This window comes from Pinus tabuliformis, chromosome 9 (assembly GCF_031772625.1).
Source record: "Pinus tabuliformis cultivar Carrire ecotype Pingquan chromosome 9, CPIR1, whole genome shotgun sequence".
Lineage (NCBI taxonomy): Eukaryota > Viridiplantae > Streptophyta > Pinopsida > Pinales > Pinaceae > Pinus > Pinus tabuliformis.
In genome coordinates this window covers 1,615,591,134-1,615,608,130 of record NC_142307.1, presented here as the reverse complement: position 1 = coordinate 1,615,608,130, position 16,997 = coordinate 1,615,591,134, and the positions used below count along the sequence as shown (strand labels likewise).

The following is a 16,997-nucleotide window of genomic DNA, read 5'->3' as shown; positions in this document are numbered from 1 at the left end:
AATTTGAAGACATTTCTAACCTGTTTTCCCTGGAGAAGATTGAAGGGGTTTTTTCAAGGTTTAAGTTGACCAAAAATATGTGTATTTTTATCTGTGTTGCTGGTCTGTATATGTCCATATTTATTTTCAGCATGTGTGGACAGTCCCATGTGTTTTAATCTGAAAATTTCATTTCCAGAACTCTATATGTTGAGTGTATGTTTATGGGAAAGGGCATTTAACTGAATGGAAGTGATAAGGTGAAATTAAAACCGGGTTGGGATTTCAGAAAACATTTTAGTCATCAAATTTCAACATTACTCTCGATCAATCTTTCTTATTATCTATATCAATCTTTAGCAGAGAGGAAACAAGATGCAAAGATAGTATATGATGATCAGGATGGCATGATGATGATGGATATTGGCAGGTGGAATTCTCCCTAGTTGGGAGGGAGTGTTAAATTGTGAAACTAGGGCGAAATTACACTTTGGGCAGCTCATTGGCCTTAGATAATTATTGGACAATATTCCTCTTTTTGAGAGGAACAAAATTGACCTTGGAAGCACTAAAATCAGACAAGAAGTATGTTTTTGAAGTCAAGCCCACAAGAGTACAATTGGTCAAGGTCGGCTTGGGGTCAATTAGACAAATTGAACCCCCATTATCACATATAAATATAGGAGACCCTCATCCTCATTTGGCACATCAAAAACACAACATATTCTTCTCTCTCCTTCATTGATTGGGTCGTACAAATCTGAGGCAGCCTGTTCTTCTTCCACACGTGCGAGTTTTGGAGCTGATTTGACCTGCGCTGACTTTCTGTGTGAGGAGACTTTGACAAGCATTGACTTCTGGACTTTAGAGGGACTGTTTGATTGCGTTTGGACCAGAGATAGGTCTATCCAAGCAGGCTGCATTATATGGCACAGAAACTGAGGCAAGAGGAGCTGTTTGACCAGGATTGATCACAAAGTTGCAGGACTGTTTTGACCACAGGCTGACTACATGTTTTGACTGGGTATGACCGCTGATTTGTTGACTGTTTTTACTGCTGTTTGACCACCAAGGAAGGCCGAGTTTGACTAAGGTTGACCGAGCTCAAGAAGGCAAGTTTGACTGCTGCGCTGACCATTGACTGTTGACTGGTTAGGGCAACCTGACTGCTGTTGACTTTTCAGAATTGCAGAACTTCATTAAGCTGATCAGATTTACATTGGTTTGGGTAATTTGCAAATGTCAAGTCACATTCACTTTGACTTTCATCATTGTACTCTATTGGACATTCTCTCTCTGCTGAACATTTGATATTTGATAATAAGAAGGATTGATTAAGGGTTTTCCCCATCTTGGGTTTTCCCTGGCTTGAGCGAAATATTGTTGTTCTCTTGTCTTGACTTGTCTTCTGCATTATTTGTTTATGTTCTATCTAGAGTTACTATCAATCTGAAATAATGGTTTATGTGATTGCGATTGGAAATTAAAGTGGATTTGACATTGGGCTAATACAAGTACATTGGAGTAATTGTTGCAAGCATAGAACATACCATTGTTATCTAAAATTAACATTGTATATTGCCACTTGTCACTTACTTAAGTCTTAGCCTCTCCACATGTTGGTTGTGATTGCTGGGGTGAAAAAATAAGGAATCGTACAATCCCATTTGGTGCTAATATCTGGGATATGGCTTCTTGAGTGAGACTAATGGCAATAAACATTCTGGTAATAGCAACTTAGTTCACTACTTTCATTTTTTTATTTGCCTGTAATAGCACACGAGGATTCCTTGTTTGTTGGTTTAATTTCATAAAGTTTCCACTTGGGATCATATAATGATATCATTTTGATCTGATGCTTTTGAATTATCGTATTTTCAGGAGATTCAGAGAAATCTTACCATCATCGGGTTGTGGAGCTGCAACGGCTTCGATCCATGTTAGTTCTATATACTATCTGCTCAGAATTCAATTAAAAAGTGGAATTGTGGTGGCTGGAGAATCATTTTGCTTTTATTTTATTTCATTCTGTTGTCATGGTCATGTTGGCCTCATAATTGTAGTTCGGCAAAAATGCTGTATTGAGATGTTTGGAAGTTATTATTAGGTAGACCTTCATCATCACGTGTTATCTGAGATTTCAGACTGTTGCAACCCGTTTGGACAGTTTGGTAGAGCCAATTCAGTGATCTTGCTTTTGTCCTTTAGCAAGTTTTGTTTTCTCATGTTTTCTCTTTTACTCTCTGTGGACAGCTTTGGAATTAGTGAGAGGCAATGGGTAGAGGCACAAGTTGAAAATGCAAAACAACAGGCAATCCTGACAATGGCAAAATTGCAAGTATCAGCTGATGAAGCTCATGTTCACCTTGATCTGCAGTCACTAAGGTATGTTTCTAATCTTCTGTCATTTTTATTTTGTAATATTTGTGATAGGTATTTATCCATCAGAGTATAATCTTCAATACAAGGACCAGCTTCAAATCAATAAATTTTTGTTGTAATTTCCTTCAGAAGGTTATAGATGGTACGTGCATGATAGTTTTTGGGTTGTTTATGTCTTAATATTTGACATAGCTGATAAATGTGAAAGTAAATTAAGAAGATATGTGGTACTCGGTTCCTGACGGAATGGTGTTGAAATTATCCATCGATATGAAATTGTGAAGCTTTGACGTAGAGAGCATTTTGGTCTGTAAAATGTGTATTGGATATTGTGATGATTTGTTATTCAGTTTTCCCTCCTTGTTCTTGGAAAGTTGGCTTTTCAATTCATGATTGATTGTTGATGAAAATTTGAAATTGGGACACATAATTTGGTATCATTGGATTTTCTAGGTCTCCTCTTTTTGTCTTGCTCTTAGGGTGATTAATAAGTGTCAGTTAAGGGCTCAGGAAACAGTTATGGTAATGAAGATTATATTGATATTTTCTTTAGACTACCTTCAGAACTCCCTAGTCATTCAGTATTTGAAAGAAAATTGAAGTTTGATCAGTTCTTTGTTTACTTCTGCTCAAATCACATGTTAAGACAAATGTGGCTATGACCTTTTATTATATTTCAACATGTTGTACATCGATAGGTGAGTACATCATTCTCAAATAACCATGGTTAAATCGATAGCTGAGTACCTCACTCAAATAACCATAGTCAGCTTTGACATGTTGACATGAATGTGACGATTGATACAATTACTCACAATGCTAAAAGTAGTCAGCTTTGACATGTTGACATGAATGTGATGATTGATACAATTACTCACAATGCTAAAAGTACCATTAAATGGGCATGACTGTTGGGGACTTACTGTGTTTGTTATGTATTCATATACCTATTAGTTATAACTTAAATTCTTAAAGTAAAAGTGACATTCTCCTTAATCTTCATTTTCATCATTTTACTTAAATTTTTAACATTACCATGAAATGACTCAGGATGTTTGAGAGTGGTTCCGGCCTCATTGGATTTCATATGGAGAAAGTAGAATTTTAGATTTCATTCAAAATCTAGCAGACTTATCAGTTTTTCAGGATTTTAGGATTGGGGGATTGCAATGTTTCCATTGAATTTTGTCATGTATTAGGGTATGGAACTCGTATTTAATCAAGAGCACCAAACCAAGAGCTTCTGAATATGTCGCTCCCGCTCCCGTTTTTGCTCCCGCTCCCCGCTTTCGCTCCCGCTCCCAAGTAACACTGTTCCTGATGATATGGGTCTGGACACCATTGTTGAGTTGGCATTGGCCAACATGGATCTCAATGATCCAGTGCTAGAGCCTGTTAGATTTGATGACTTAGAGGGGTCAGCGTCCATACCAGCAGATGCAAAGGCGACTATGGATACAGGGGAGGAGGAGGATGTAGAGGAGAGCAGTGGGGACCATGATGATGGGGACAGTGATGCTGATTCTGATGCTGATTGATGCCTTGAGGCTTGTATACCTGTAGTTGTTTTATATTTTCTATTTCTATTTGCCATTGGCATTGCACCAACACTACCTATGTAACACATTTTGATTTGATGACTTAATGAGAAAACTACAGTTGTCAGTGTGTTTATCTTACTATCTTGTAGTTGTAAGTTGTCTTTCAGTTGTGAATTATGAATCATGATTTAAATTTTTAATAGATTTATCATTTATGTGACCAGTACCACTGACATTTATTTGAATTTTGTATGTACTATGCATGCTAATAGCTATAGATGAAGATCTATGTTTGAAATCAATAAATTTGTATCATTAATTAAAATTTGTGTAAGGAATATGATAATATCTAATTTTTAATATATATATATATATATATATATATATATTTTCTTTTTTAAATATATATTATATATATATATATATATATTTTTTTTTTTTTAATAAAATAATATATAACGTGTCCTAACGTGTCCTGTTCCGGGGGGTCAGCGTGTCCCTAATCCGACACCACGAATCCCGAATCCTACGTGTCCCGAATCCCCGTGTCAGGTGACTTAGAATTTAACATTACCATGAATAGCATATCAATACTAGGGCTTAGACTTGATTATGAAGCTGCCAAAATGCTCTACTCCTTGCTGCAACAGCACAAATCACTTACCAAATGAAAATATTAATGAGCAAACACGCCCTTTTCATACCCGCGCTGAGCTTAGCGAGTCCTGGAAACCGGACACGTGTTCTAAAATCGCGTCACGCCCCTGAAAATCGCGACACGCCCTCGGACACGACGTGTCCTGTGATTTGGACACGAATCCGGACCGAATCGTGTCGGATTCGCCGGATTCGAGATTCGCAGGGGGTTTAGGACGAATCCAGTTTCCTAGTTGAAATCACATGTTAAAATATTTTTGAAAGTATAAGGTTTAAAGTTTAAACATCTTACTGACATATATATTTTTTTACTTCTAATTACTTTACATGAAATTATATTAGGTCATATGGACAACTAATTAAATATGCATAGTGTTGACCACTACTGGTCAACTACCCATGCAGTACGCCCCCCTTTTTCTTTGCAAGAAAGGGGCAGCACCTGATCAGCGTGTCCGTGCCATCCAGCGGTCATCAATAGCTTGATCAATCTGATTGTAAACCCAGTCTGCATGTATGAATTGTAAATAATCTTAGCAGACATGAGTCGTGTATGTGTATTGCCTAGGTGGACCTAATTTTCTAGTGGTAATCTACGTCCTGGAAGGTTTTTCGTCTCACCAATCCATGGATCGGCAGAGTTTTCCTTCAAACCTGACCCCAAAGCCGGGATGGATTTTGTCATTAGAACTTTAGGAGAATCCTAGTGTGTTGATCTGCTAGATTATAGTTGTGTCGCAGAATTGGGTGTTTTGTGAGGGTCTGTATTAAGTGGGTTTGTCCCCTGAGATGTAAATTGTAAAAAGTCATCATGAAATGTGTCTTGAGGGTTGAAAATGTTTTAAATCCCCTCGTGAGTCCTAAGTCCTAGGTCCTAGGTGATGTTTCCAAAGGCTTAGTTCGATGATCCATTTAAAAAATGAAATAAAATAATAAAATAAATAAAAATTAAGAAATTTTAAAATAATAAATAATAAAAAATTTCAAAAAAAAAAAAAAAAATTAAAAATTTAAAAAATGAAATAAATAAAAAATAATAAAAATTTAAAAATTTTAAAAATAAAATAAAATAATATTTTAAGTGAATAAATCGACGGATGAGATCAAGAGATGTCTTGATCCTCATCAACGGTCGAGATCATTTCTACATGGATCATTCGAACTAGCCGTTGGGATCATTTCCTTTATATAGGGTCTTAGGTGGTCATTTCAGATCAATTGGATCTGTGAGTCTGATACTGAAGAAGCTCTCTTGTAAATCTGTTTCTGGTTAATAAAAGAAGACTTTGGGGTCCATATCTTGCTGGTGTTACTCTCTTGAAATGCTGTGAGATTGTTTTAATTTTCTGCATATGTTATTTTCAGCTGTTAATAATAGCTTTTTGTAGAGTACTGTGAGCACAGGTATCTTGTTCACTTGCTGGGGTTTGAGTGTTGTTAGGGTTTCTGAAGTAATGGCAGGTATCTCCATTACTGTTTGAGATCTAACAGCATTTTTGCCCTCTTTGTTGACGGTTGTTTTGAGCTGTGCAGAAAACCATTTTCTGAAGGAATTTTGTGGGCGTTCGGGGAAGTTCTCGGCTGAACCAGCCAACTCCCGCAAGCATTTTGTGTTGAGCCCAGTTGGATTTGATCCTGGGTCTATCATTCGGTTTATTTTTTTAAGTTGCATGAGAGATTTTCTGAAGTTCCTCACAGTGACAATCTGAAATCTTCGTTTTCTTTAAAATATTTCTGTGCTTAGTGCTAAATCTGGCTGTTAAGGGGCCAAATCTGTAAATTAATCAGCTGTCTTAGGGTTTCAAATTTTTGGATCTAGGGTTTCAAATTTTTTTTAATTAGGGTTTTATTTTTGCAGTTGCCTAGGATCGGCCCACAGGCAATTCCTTCAAAAATTTTGATGCAGGCTTCATTGTTAAATCTGAATGCAATAAATTTTTATGTGTATACAGCCTGCTCAGCCAGCAGATCCGAGTCCGACCTCCCTTCACTCAGAAAAACAGCAGCTCCAACGTTTCATAGATGTATAATCCTCGTCCATGCACGATAAGAGAAGTAAAATGTTGAAACGATACCAGTTCTAGAAAGCCCGGCAATCGGCGTATCAACGGCTCAGGGCTACGATTTCTTTTGTCTCAGTTAGCAAGCGATTCCCTTCAGAAATGCTGAGCTGCCGACAGAGAATCGACTATTAAGGAATTTAGACTTCTGTGATCCATAATATTGTATAGATAATCTTCGACAAAATCACATAATCAAACATTTGTCGACGCGTTTCGAACCAACCAGTGTGGTTCATCGTCAGGACAATTTGAAGAACCAATCTGGTTTAACTTTCAGAGAATCGACTTTCTAGAAAGCCGAACAGCTGTTCATGGTTTCCGCATTCAGTTTCTTTTTTTTCAAATCGACTTTCAGTTTAGTCACAGTGGCATTTCACGCAGAGCAAGTTTTCTAAAACGCTTGAATGAATTTCGATTTCTGAGAGGTGATACGCCAGGGTTACGGTACTTCATTCCTCCATTGGCCATGATCTTTCACTGTGCTATTCGCAAACCCTCAGGACTGCCGTCTATCTGCAAGCCCGCAGCCTCTCCATCGACCTGCATCACCATCGATTGAGACATTCGCTGGTTTACGTGTATCGATTTCTGAGAACAAAGCATCGGACCAGGTAAAATCGATTCATGAACTGTTAATCAAAATCGCCCAGATCAGGTAAATTCGCGGCTCAGGTAATATCAAATGTATGACGTTGAAAGAATCACAGTAAGGGTTCAATCTTCGATCCAGGTATGTATTTTTTCGGTGAGTCTTCCGCTGCCTGGTTTCTAAATCACCCTTCGTCGTCCGACCTGCACAGATAAATAAAGGAATTCCTCTGCGGCTAGGGTTGGATGCGTATGCTTGGGTTACGATTTCATTTGACTGCGTATGCTTGGGTTACGATTTTTTCTTTGTGTTTTCAGCGTTTTTGGTATATGTCTAGGTTAGTGTAGTTCTGTTTTATATAGATTTTAATTTCATCGTTTAGTTTAGTTTTCATTAGATTTAGATTTAAATTTTTTCTTTTTTTATAGTTTTGTTTTAATGCAGTTCAGTCTTTCATTCGATGCGTTTCACTTATTTTCGTTTGCCGTATGTTTCATCTTTTTTTTTTGATTACGTTTAGTTTTTTTTTTAGATTGATTTTATTTATTTTATTAGGTTTTTTTTTTTTATAAAATGTAAAAAGATTCATTTATAAAAATTTTAGGCTTTATATTTAGTTTTAATTTAGTTAGGTTTTATCGTAAATTTTAATTAGATTTTTAATTAGACTTTAGGTTAGATTTTAATTTATTTTTAAGTTTAGTTTAGCTTTTGCATAGTTACGATTTTAGATAAATTTTAAATTTTTAGTTTAATTTGTAATTTAAATATTTTGTTTTAGTTTAGGACTTTTTTAGGATTTTAAATTGACATAAAAAAATAAAAAAATATAATTTTTAGATTTTTTAAATTTTGTTTAGATCATTTTATTTTTGTAAAAAAAAAAAAAAAAATTTGAAAAATATAAAAATTTTGTGGAAAATTAGTTTTGCCAGTTTCAGTGGTTTTTCATGTTACATCTTTCATGCTGAGATCTAAATTTTCAAGTCGAGATACGAAATATGATATCTGGTTAATGGTTCATGACTCGTGGTGGATTAAAGCATTCATCTTTCAAAATTCTCAATTGCTGGATATCGTTTTGGTCATTTTAAGAGCATTGTGATTTAGCTGATGACAAATGATTGCTGTTCACAGTTCATGTTTCTATATCATCTAACAAGTAATCGTTTTAACCACAATCTCTTAAGGCACTGGTCTGCTAAGTTAATCAAATCTATCTGGTGTTTTTCATATCGTGTCTCGTGTCTCCCAACCAACTGGTCGACAGTTGGTCTCATCATCTCACAGGGACTACCCCCCTTAGCCGCGGGAGACAGGCTTAAACGGAGGGATCGGGGATCAGAGTGACAGCCCCCGGTCTGAGCGTTGTCGTGTCAATCCGCGCGACAACATTTTTTGGCGCCGTTGCCGGGGATAGAGTTTTTCTGTCCTTGGTTTTTCAACATCTTTTCATCATTCATCGTTCATCTTTCTATCATTCGTTTGAGCCGTCAACGCCAACATTTTTTGGCGCCGTTGTCGGGGATACTTTTTCTCGGTGTTTCGAACGACAATCATCCTTCTCATTTTTATCTTTTCATCTGGCCCGGCAACGCCAACATTTTTTGGCGCCGTTGCCGGGGACAGAGTTTTCCTGTTCCTGGAGTTTCATCGACATTCATCTTCTCATCTCTCATCTCTCAGTTGAGCTGGCAGATTCAATATTTTTGGCATCTTTTCATCCCATATCAGCAGCATATCTTGGGGTTGTTTTTTGTTTGGGTGGCGACTCCACTTTCTTATTTTTCCCAGACAAGAAGCCTCCCGCACATCTGTTTGTTGATTACTTTTTGGATCCTAGAATCAGATTCATTGTTCAAGTGGCGACTCCACTTCTTTCATCTCTTAATTTTCTTGAGCAGAAATCTTTTTCTATCATCCAGTTGATCCCTTATTGTTCATCATGGATTATTCATTTAAACCATGTCATTTTACTGATAATCTCCATGATCTTCCGAAAGAGGCTGTTGGTAAATTATTTATGTTCTCGGGTGGTGATTCGGTCACTGTTGGACAGCATTTAAACATGTTTACTTGTGTAATGATCTTGTATTGTAGATTTCCTCAATATAATCATGAAGATTTCAAGATGCGTCTCTTTGTCCATTCTTTAGAGGGTGATGCCTTGAATTGGTTTAATAATTTTCCTAATGATTTTTTCACTTCTTTACAAGACATTCTCAATGCTTTTAAAGATAGATATGATAGTCCAAACAGCTTGCCTTCTACCTCTAAAATTGTGCAACAGAATGAAAGCAATTTGATAAAAGGTCCAGCTGACAGTGAAAGATCCCAAGACGATTCTTCATATCAGAATGTGTCATCCACCGAAAATATTGCAGATCAAGCTCATGATAGTGAAAAATCAGGGACAAATGACAATGAAAGGGAAGAACAAAAGCAAATTATACGAGATCTAATGATGCTAGTGAGAAATATGGAAATCAACCAAACTAATTATGTCAATGATGTGAAAACTTTATGCACCCACCTGGAAAAACGTAATAGGGAGATTGAGGTCACGCAAAGTCACCATGCTAAAGAAATTGAGGCCATGAAGACTAATCATGAAACATAAATTAGAATCATGCAAAGCAAGATGTCAGTCTTAGAGGAAAATATGGTGACCATGAAAGCTGATCATGATAGGGAAATTGACTCTATGCAAAACAAGTTATTAACTATGGATGAGGAAATGACTATCATGACGTTCAATCATAACAATCAGTTGGCTGACTATTAGGATATTCCGACACATAGGAAATAGTTAAGTTCAACTTGGTCTAGTATAGAGTTAGGTATAGAGTTAGGTAAAGTGTGTTTCTTTACCGTTGTACATTTTGTAACTTACAATCCGACGGTCACGATATGTAGTGATCCGACGGTTCACTCTCACCTCGGTATTACCGACACTTGATCCGTGGCTTGACACCCGATTGGTCCATGAGTTCTATTTAAAGCGCATGGAGGGTCATTGTTCGGGTAATCCGTGCATGAGAGAAGCTTATGTAATTTTTCATTCTTTGATTAATAAATTGCCTGTAGTACCAACGTTGGGACAGGCCGTGGACTGTTTCCCTCTTTGAGGGTTTTAACCACGTCAAAAATACTGGCGTATTGATCTGTGATCTGGTTGTGAGCGGTGTCCTTTTGGTGTTCTTTCTGAGGAACTTACCCTGTAAATTCCTACACTGACATGCAAGAGAATCACAAAGAAGAAATAAATTCCATACAACATTACTTGATGGACATAAAGGAAAAGAACAATAAAGTGATAAAAGACATGGAAGAACACCATGTCAGACAAATCAATGTTATAAAGGTTGAAAACTCTAGACAGATGGATGCCATTAGAATACAGGTTCAAAGGTTTCAGCGATTGGAAGATGAAAGAAACCAGGTGACATCAATAGATCTGGAGTCTTCTCATTTGCTGCAACAAGCTCCATCTTATTATGAGGAGGTTATTGATTCGATTGAAAGATGGTTAATTGAAGGTGATCCGGATAGACTTAAGAATGATAAAGATCAGATGCGGGCTGAAGAAAGACATATCACGCATACTTCATCTGATAGTTTTGAAACAGAAAGTTCCAGGTCATCAGTAATTCAACCTGCCAGAAAGAAAAAACGTAAGAGAAAGAAAATAAGAAGATTTGATGCATCAGACGGCCGTGAGCAGCTTGATTTTCGGATAGGAAAGAGTCCTACCATATGCAAAATTGGACATGGCACATCCGACAAGCAGCCGACAGATTTACCTGAAAGCAGGCAAATGCTCAGTATGCACTATATTGAACACATCTGATGCCGTAGGGCATCCTTTGTATTGTATTTCTAACCCTACTCCTTGTTTTTTTTCCGCATTTTCGTTTCTGCTTTAGATAGTTAATAAATGAAGAGCTTTTATCTTTATTGTGCTTAATGTATATGATGATTTTGGATGGACGCTACTTATTTTTGTGTTGTATGGATGCAGATTCTGGATTCTCACATTCCTACAAGCAGCAACGTGCCCCCAAGTAGAGCCAGATGTTGACCACTACTGGTCAACTACCCATGCAGTACCTCCCCCTTTTTCTTTGCAAGAAAGGGGCAGCACCTGATCAGCGTGTCCGTGCCATCCAGCAGTCATCAGCAACTTGATCAATCTGATTGTAAACCCAGTCTGCATGTATGAATTGTAAATAATCTTAGCAGACATGAGTCGTGTATGTGTATTGCCTAAGTGGACCTAATTTTCTAGTGGTAATCTACGTCCCGGAAGGTTTTTCGTCTCACCAATCCATGGATCGGCAGAGTTTTCCTTCAAACCTAACCCCAAAGACGGGATGGATTTTGTCATTAGAACTTTAGGAGAATCCTAGTGTGTTGATCTGCTAGATTATAGTTGTGTCGCAGAACTGGGTGTTTTGTGAGGGTCTGTATTAAGTGGGTTTGTCCCCTGAGATGTAAATTGTAAAAAGTCATCATGAAATGTGTCTTGAGGGTTGAAAATGTTTTAAATCCCCTCGTGAGTCCTAAGTCCTAGGTCCTAGGTGATGTTTCCAAAGGCTTAGTTCGATGATCCATTTAAAAAATGAAATAAAATAATAAAATAAATAAAAATTAAGAAATTTTAAAATAATAAATAATAAAAAATTTCAAAAAAAAAAAAAAATTTAAAAATTTAAAAAATGAAATAAATAAAAAATAATAAAAATTTAAAAATTTTAAAAATAAAATAAAATAATATTTTAAGTGAATAAATCGACAGATGAGATCAAGAGATGTCTTGATCCTCATCAACGGTCGAGATCATTTCTACATGGATCATTCGAACTAGCCGTTGGGATCATTTCCTTTATATAGGGTCTTAGGTGGTCATTTCAGATCAATTGGAGCTGTGAGTCTGATACTGTAGAAGCTCTCTTGTAAATCTGTTTCTGGTTAATAAAAGAAGACTTTGGGGTCCATATCTTGCTGGTGTTACTCTCTTGAAATGCTGTGAGATTGTTTTAATTTTCTGCATATGTTATTTTCAGCTGTTAATAATAGCTTTTTGTAGAGTATTGTGAGCACAGGTATCTTGTTCACTTGCTGGGGTTTGAGTGCTGTTAGGGTTTCTTAAGTAATGGCAGGTATCTCCATTACTGTTTGAGATCTAGCAGCATTTTTGCCCTCTTTGTTGACGGTTGTTTTGAGCTGTGCAGAAAACCATTTTCTGAAGGAATTTTGTGGGCGTTCGGGGAAGTTCTCGGCTGAACCAGCCAACTCCCGCAAGCATTTTGTGTTGAGCCCAGTTGGATTTGATCCTGGGTCTATCATTCGGTTTATTTTTTTAAGTTGCATGAGAGATTTTCTGAAGTTCTTCACAGTGACAAACTGAAATCTTCGTTTTCTTTAAAATATTTCTGTGCTTATTGCTAAATCTGGCTGTTAAGGGGCCAAATCTGTAAATTAATCAGCTGTCTTAGGGTTTCAAATTTTTTGGATCTAGGGTTTCAAATTTTTTTTAATTAGGGTTTTATTTTTGCAGTTGCCCAGGATCGGCCCACAGGCAATTCCTTCAAAAATTTTGATGCAGGCTTCATTGTTAAATCTGAATGCAATAAATTTTTATGTGTATACAGCCTGCTCAGCCAGCAGATCCGAGTCCGACCTCCCTTCACGCAGAAAAACAGCAGCTCCAGCGTTTCATAGATGTATAATCCTCGTCCATGCACGATAAGAGAAGTAAAATGTTGAAACGATACCAGTTCTAGAAAGCCCGGCAATCGGCGTATCAACGGCTCAGGGCTACGATTTCTTTTGTCTCAGTTAGCAAACGATTCCCTTCAGAAATGCTGAGCTGCCGACAGAGAATCGACTTTCTAGAAAGCCGAACAGCTGTTCATGGTTTCCGCATTCAGTTTCTTTTTTTCAAATCGACTTTCAGTTTAGTCACAGTGGTATTTCACGCAGAGCAGGTTTTCTAAAACGCTTGAATGAATTTCGATTTCTGAGAGGTGATACGCCAGGGTTACGGTACTTCATTCCTCCATTGGCCATGATCTTTCACTGTGCTATTCGCAAACCCTCAGGACTGCCGTCTATCTGCAAGCCCGCAGCCTCTCCATCGACCTGCATCACCATCGACTGAGACATTCGCTGGTTTTACGTGTATCGATTTCTGAGCACCGTTGACAACGTTCTGAAAACAAAGCATCGGACCAGGTAAAATCGATTCATGAACTGTTAATCAAAATCGCCCAGATCAGGTAAATTCGCGGCTCAGGTAATATCAAATGTATGACGTTGAAAGAATCACAGTAAGGGTTCAATCTTCGATCCAGGTATGTATTTTTTCGGTGAGTCTTCCGCTGCCTGGTTTCTAAATCACCCTTCGTCGTCCGACCTGCACAGATAAATAAAGGAATTCCTCTGCGGCTAGCGTTGGATGCGTATGCTTGGGTTACGATTTCATTTGACTGCGTATACTTGGGTCACGATTTTTTCTTTGTGTTTTCAGCGTTTTTGGTATACGTCTAGGTTAGTGTAGTCGTAGGTTAGTGTAGTTCTGTTTCATATAGATTTTAATTTCATCGTTTAGTTTAGTTTTCATTAGATTTAGATTTAATTATTTTTTTTTTTTATAGTTTTGTTTTAATGCAGTTCAGTCTTTCATTCGATGCGTTTCACTTATTTTCGTTTGCCGTATGTTTCATTTTTTTTTTTTGATTACGTTTAGTTTTTTTTTAGATTGATTTTATTTATTTTATTAGGTTTTTTTTTTTTTATAAAATGTAAAATGATTCATTTATAAAAATTTTAGGCTTTACATTTAGTTTTAATTTAGTTAGGTTTTATCGTAAACTTTAATTAGATTTTTAATTAGACTTTAGGTTAGATTTTAATTTATTTTTAAGTTTAGTTTAGCTTTTGCATAGTTACGATTTTAGATAAATTTTAAATTTTTAGTTTAATTTGTAATTTAAATCTTTTGTTTTAGTTTAGGACTTTTTTAGGATTTTAAATTGACATAAAAAAATAAAAAAATATAATTTTTAGATTTTAGATTTTTTAAATTTTGTTTAGATCATTTTATTTTTGTAAAAAAAAAAAAAAAAAAAAAATTGAAAAATATAAAAATTTTGTGGAAAATTAGTTTTGCCAGTTTCAGTGGTTTTTCATGTTATATCTTTCATGCTGAGATCTAAATTTTCAAGTCGAGATACGAAATATGATATCTGGTTAATGGTTCATGACTCGTGGTGGTTTAAAGCATTCATCTTTCAAAATTTTCAGTTGCTGGATATCGTTTTGGTCATTTTAAGAGCATTGTGATTTAGCTGATGACAAATGATTGCTGTTCACAGTTCATGTTTCTATATCATCTAACAAGTAATCGTTTTAACCACAATCTCTTAAGGCACTGGTCTGCTAAGTTAATCAAATCTATCTGGTGTTTTTCATATCGTGTCTCGTGTCTCCCAACCAACTGGTCGACAGTTGGTCTCATCATCTCACAGGGACTACCCCCCTTAGCCGCGGGAGACAGGCTTAAACGGAGAGATCGGGGATCAGAGTGACAGCCCCCGGTCTGAGCGTTGTCGTGTCAATCCGCGCGACAACACATAGCATTTTTTATAATATTTAATAATATTATAGCCGACATTGCTTTTCTATTTAGAGAATATTTTATTTTTATTTAAGAGAGATGGACATACTTACACATCGCCTTCACACTGGGCTGTAGAATGAGCCTCTCGGCTTAATCATGGATAGGCTTTGGCAATAAATTTCAACCATGAGTCATCAGCAGTGAACTGAGAGATCCGTGCCCCGCCTCCTCTCCGCTCGGGCCCGTCATTTGGAGCTACCTGAACGGGATGCCCATCTTGGGGGAAGGTGTCCCGAATAACTGCCCGAAGGTTTCTAATCACTGCCCATTTCCCTGCCTGTCTTGCTGCTGCAACCTGTTCCCTGGCCTGTTTCAATTCAGCTACTTGAGCTCTTGTGAGGTCTTCATCCAAAAACACTTTATTCGGAAGAGAGAATAGCTTCCGCTTGGCTCGGAGTACCCGAAGTCTATCTGAGGAGTCACGGAACCTGAGGAAGAGGGTAGAGTCCTGCCCCATCTAGGCTTTGTCCAAGGTTATGTCTGGTATGTTGAGAGTGTTGCATAGAAACCTGTTCCCCAATTCCATTGGGTCTGCTAAGGGGGGAGGTGTAGGGACTCCTCTTACCTTAAGATTTAATTCTCTTGCTTGTCGGGTTCTTTCCTCCACGAGCTTTGCCTGCACTACTTCCTCCACCGCTATGAGCGGAGGGGCCTTGTCCTTTCCTTTGACCACCTGTGCCCATGTGCTGATATGCGACTCCGTTTCCTGTTTAAAGGACATTTGTTGGGATCTAATTTCCTCCTGTTTGCTTTTAAGATCTCTGATCTCCGCCTGTAAAATCTCGTCGGAATTCTGCCCCGCACTTTGTTCTCGGTATTCCTGCAGTGTTTTTCTGATAGATGCGTTGTCTCCCTCTACCGATAGAACTCTGTTTGACAAAGTGCCGATGTCGGCTCGCAGCCTGCGATTTTCCGCCTCTAGGTGTTCCATTTTCCTCATAATTTGTCTAATTTGGGATGTCCAGAAAGCAAAATCTGTTTCTAATGCAATATCGGTGGGGTTGTATACATTCTCACCTTTATTGTGGCACTGCTGTAAGTACTTCAGCGGACCTCTGTTGTTGAAATCTTTGGACAGTGGCGTTTCGGCTTCCCCGGGGTCCTTGTTGTGTTGTTGCTCTGCTACTGCGGTTGTTGAAGTCGGTAGGAATTCGCAGCGGATGTCCGAGACCTCGTCCACCATTGCCATGTAAGCCGGTTCCGGGGCACTGTCGGGTCCGTCTCCGGCCCGTATGCTGTGTAGCTTGCGTCCATGGCCAATGGGGGTTGAAGTGGAATTATGATCTTCAGAGCGAGCAGCGGATCGTACAACGCTTGAGGGCTGCGTAGCAGGGATTGGGGGTGGAAGAGAGAAAGATGCAAATCTTTCTTCGGGAGCATTAGATTGCTCAGAATCCTCCAATTCCTCAGGAAGAACATCCATGAGAGTGGTTCTAAGGTAGAATTTTAAATCTCACTCAAAACTCCACAGAGTTAACAGTTTTCAGGATTTTAGGAATGACAAAGTTGTTGAGATTTTAGCTTGGACAAGTGTGTTCCTCATTGGCTTGGTGTCTAGCGTGTGGGAGAATGTCCAAAAGTGGTCCGTAAGACATTAACTTTATTTTATAAGGTTAAAGTGACTTTTGTGCATTATTAATGAATAAAGTGACTTAAAGTGATTTAAGTTGTGGTAATGAGAGATTATATCGCAACCATAGATCTTATTGGCCAAGAACTTAAATCTGGGCCATTAGATTTTAGGTTTAGGTTAAGATCATTTTTTTAAAAGGAACACACGCACACACACACAGACACAGACACACACACACACACACACATATATATATATAAAGAAAAAGCGGTAGAGGGCAATGCAATGATATTTATTGTGTAGGTGAAAGTCGCTCGACACTCAAACCTATGAAGCTACATGATAAGATAAGGCCTGAAAAAACCGTGGATCTTTCCAAACTAAACATGAAGAAACTGGATCTTCCCATTTGTCAGATTTTTGGCGGTTTTTTGGCTAGACTCCCGATTAAATTGGGAGTATTACAATTTAATCCCGACTTTTTGGGGAGTGAAAAAAACGGCAAAAATTCGGCTAATTTAATCGGCCA

At 37.7% G+C, this 16,997-nt stretch overlaps 1 protein-coding gene across 5 annotated transcripts in view; it reads left to right on the top strand.

The window, feature by feature from the left end:
- Window positions 1-16,997, top strand: part of LOC149154957 (AUGMIN subunit 3-like) — a 690,355-nt gene that overhangs the window by 168,405 nt on the left and 504,953 nt on the right. For all 5 annotated transcript variants that reach the window (XM_089441741.1, XM_089441744.1, XM_089441743.1 and 2 more), the window contains 2 exons: window positions 1,861-1,918; window positions 2,233-2,364. In XM_089441741.1, the coding sequence (XP_089297867.1) occupies window positions 1,861-1,918; window positions 2,233-2,364 (190 nt within the window). The remainder of the gene's footprint in view (window positions 1-1,860; window positions 1,919-2,232; window positions 2,365-16,997) is intronic.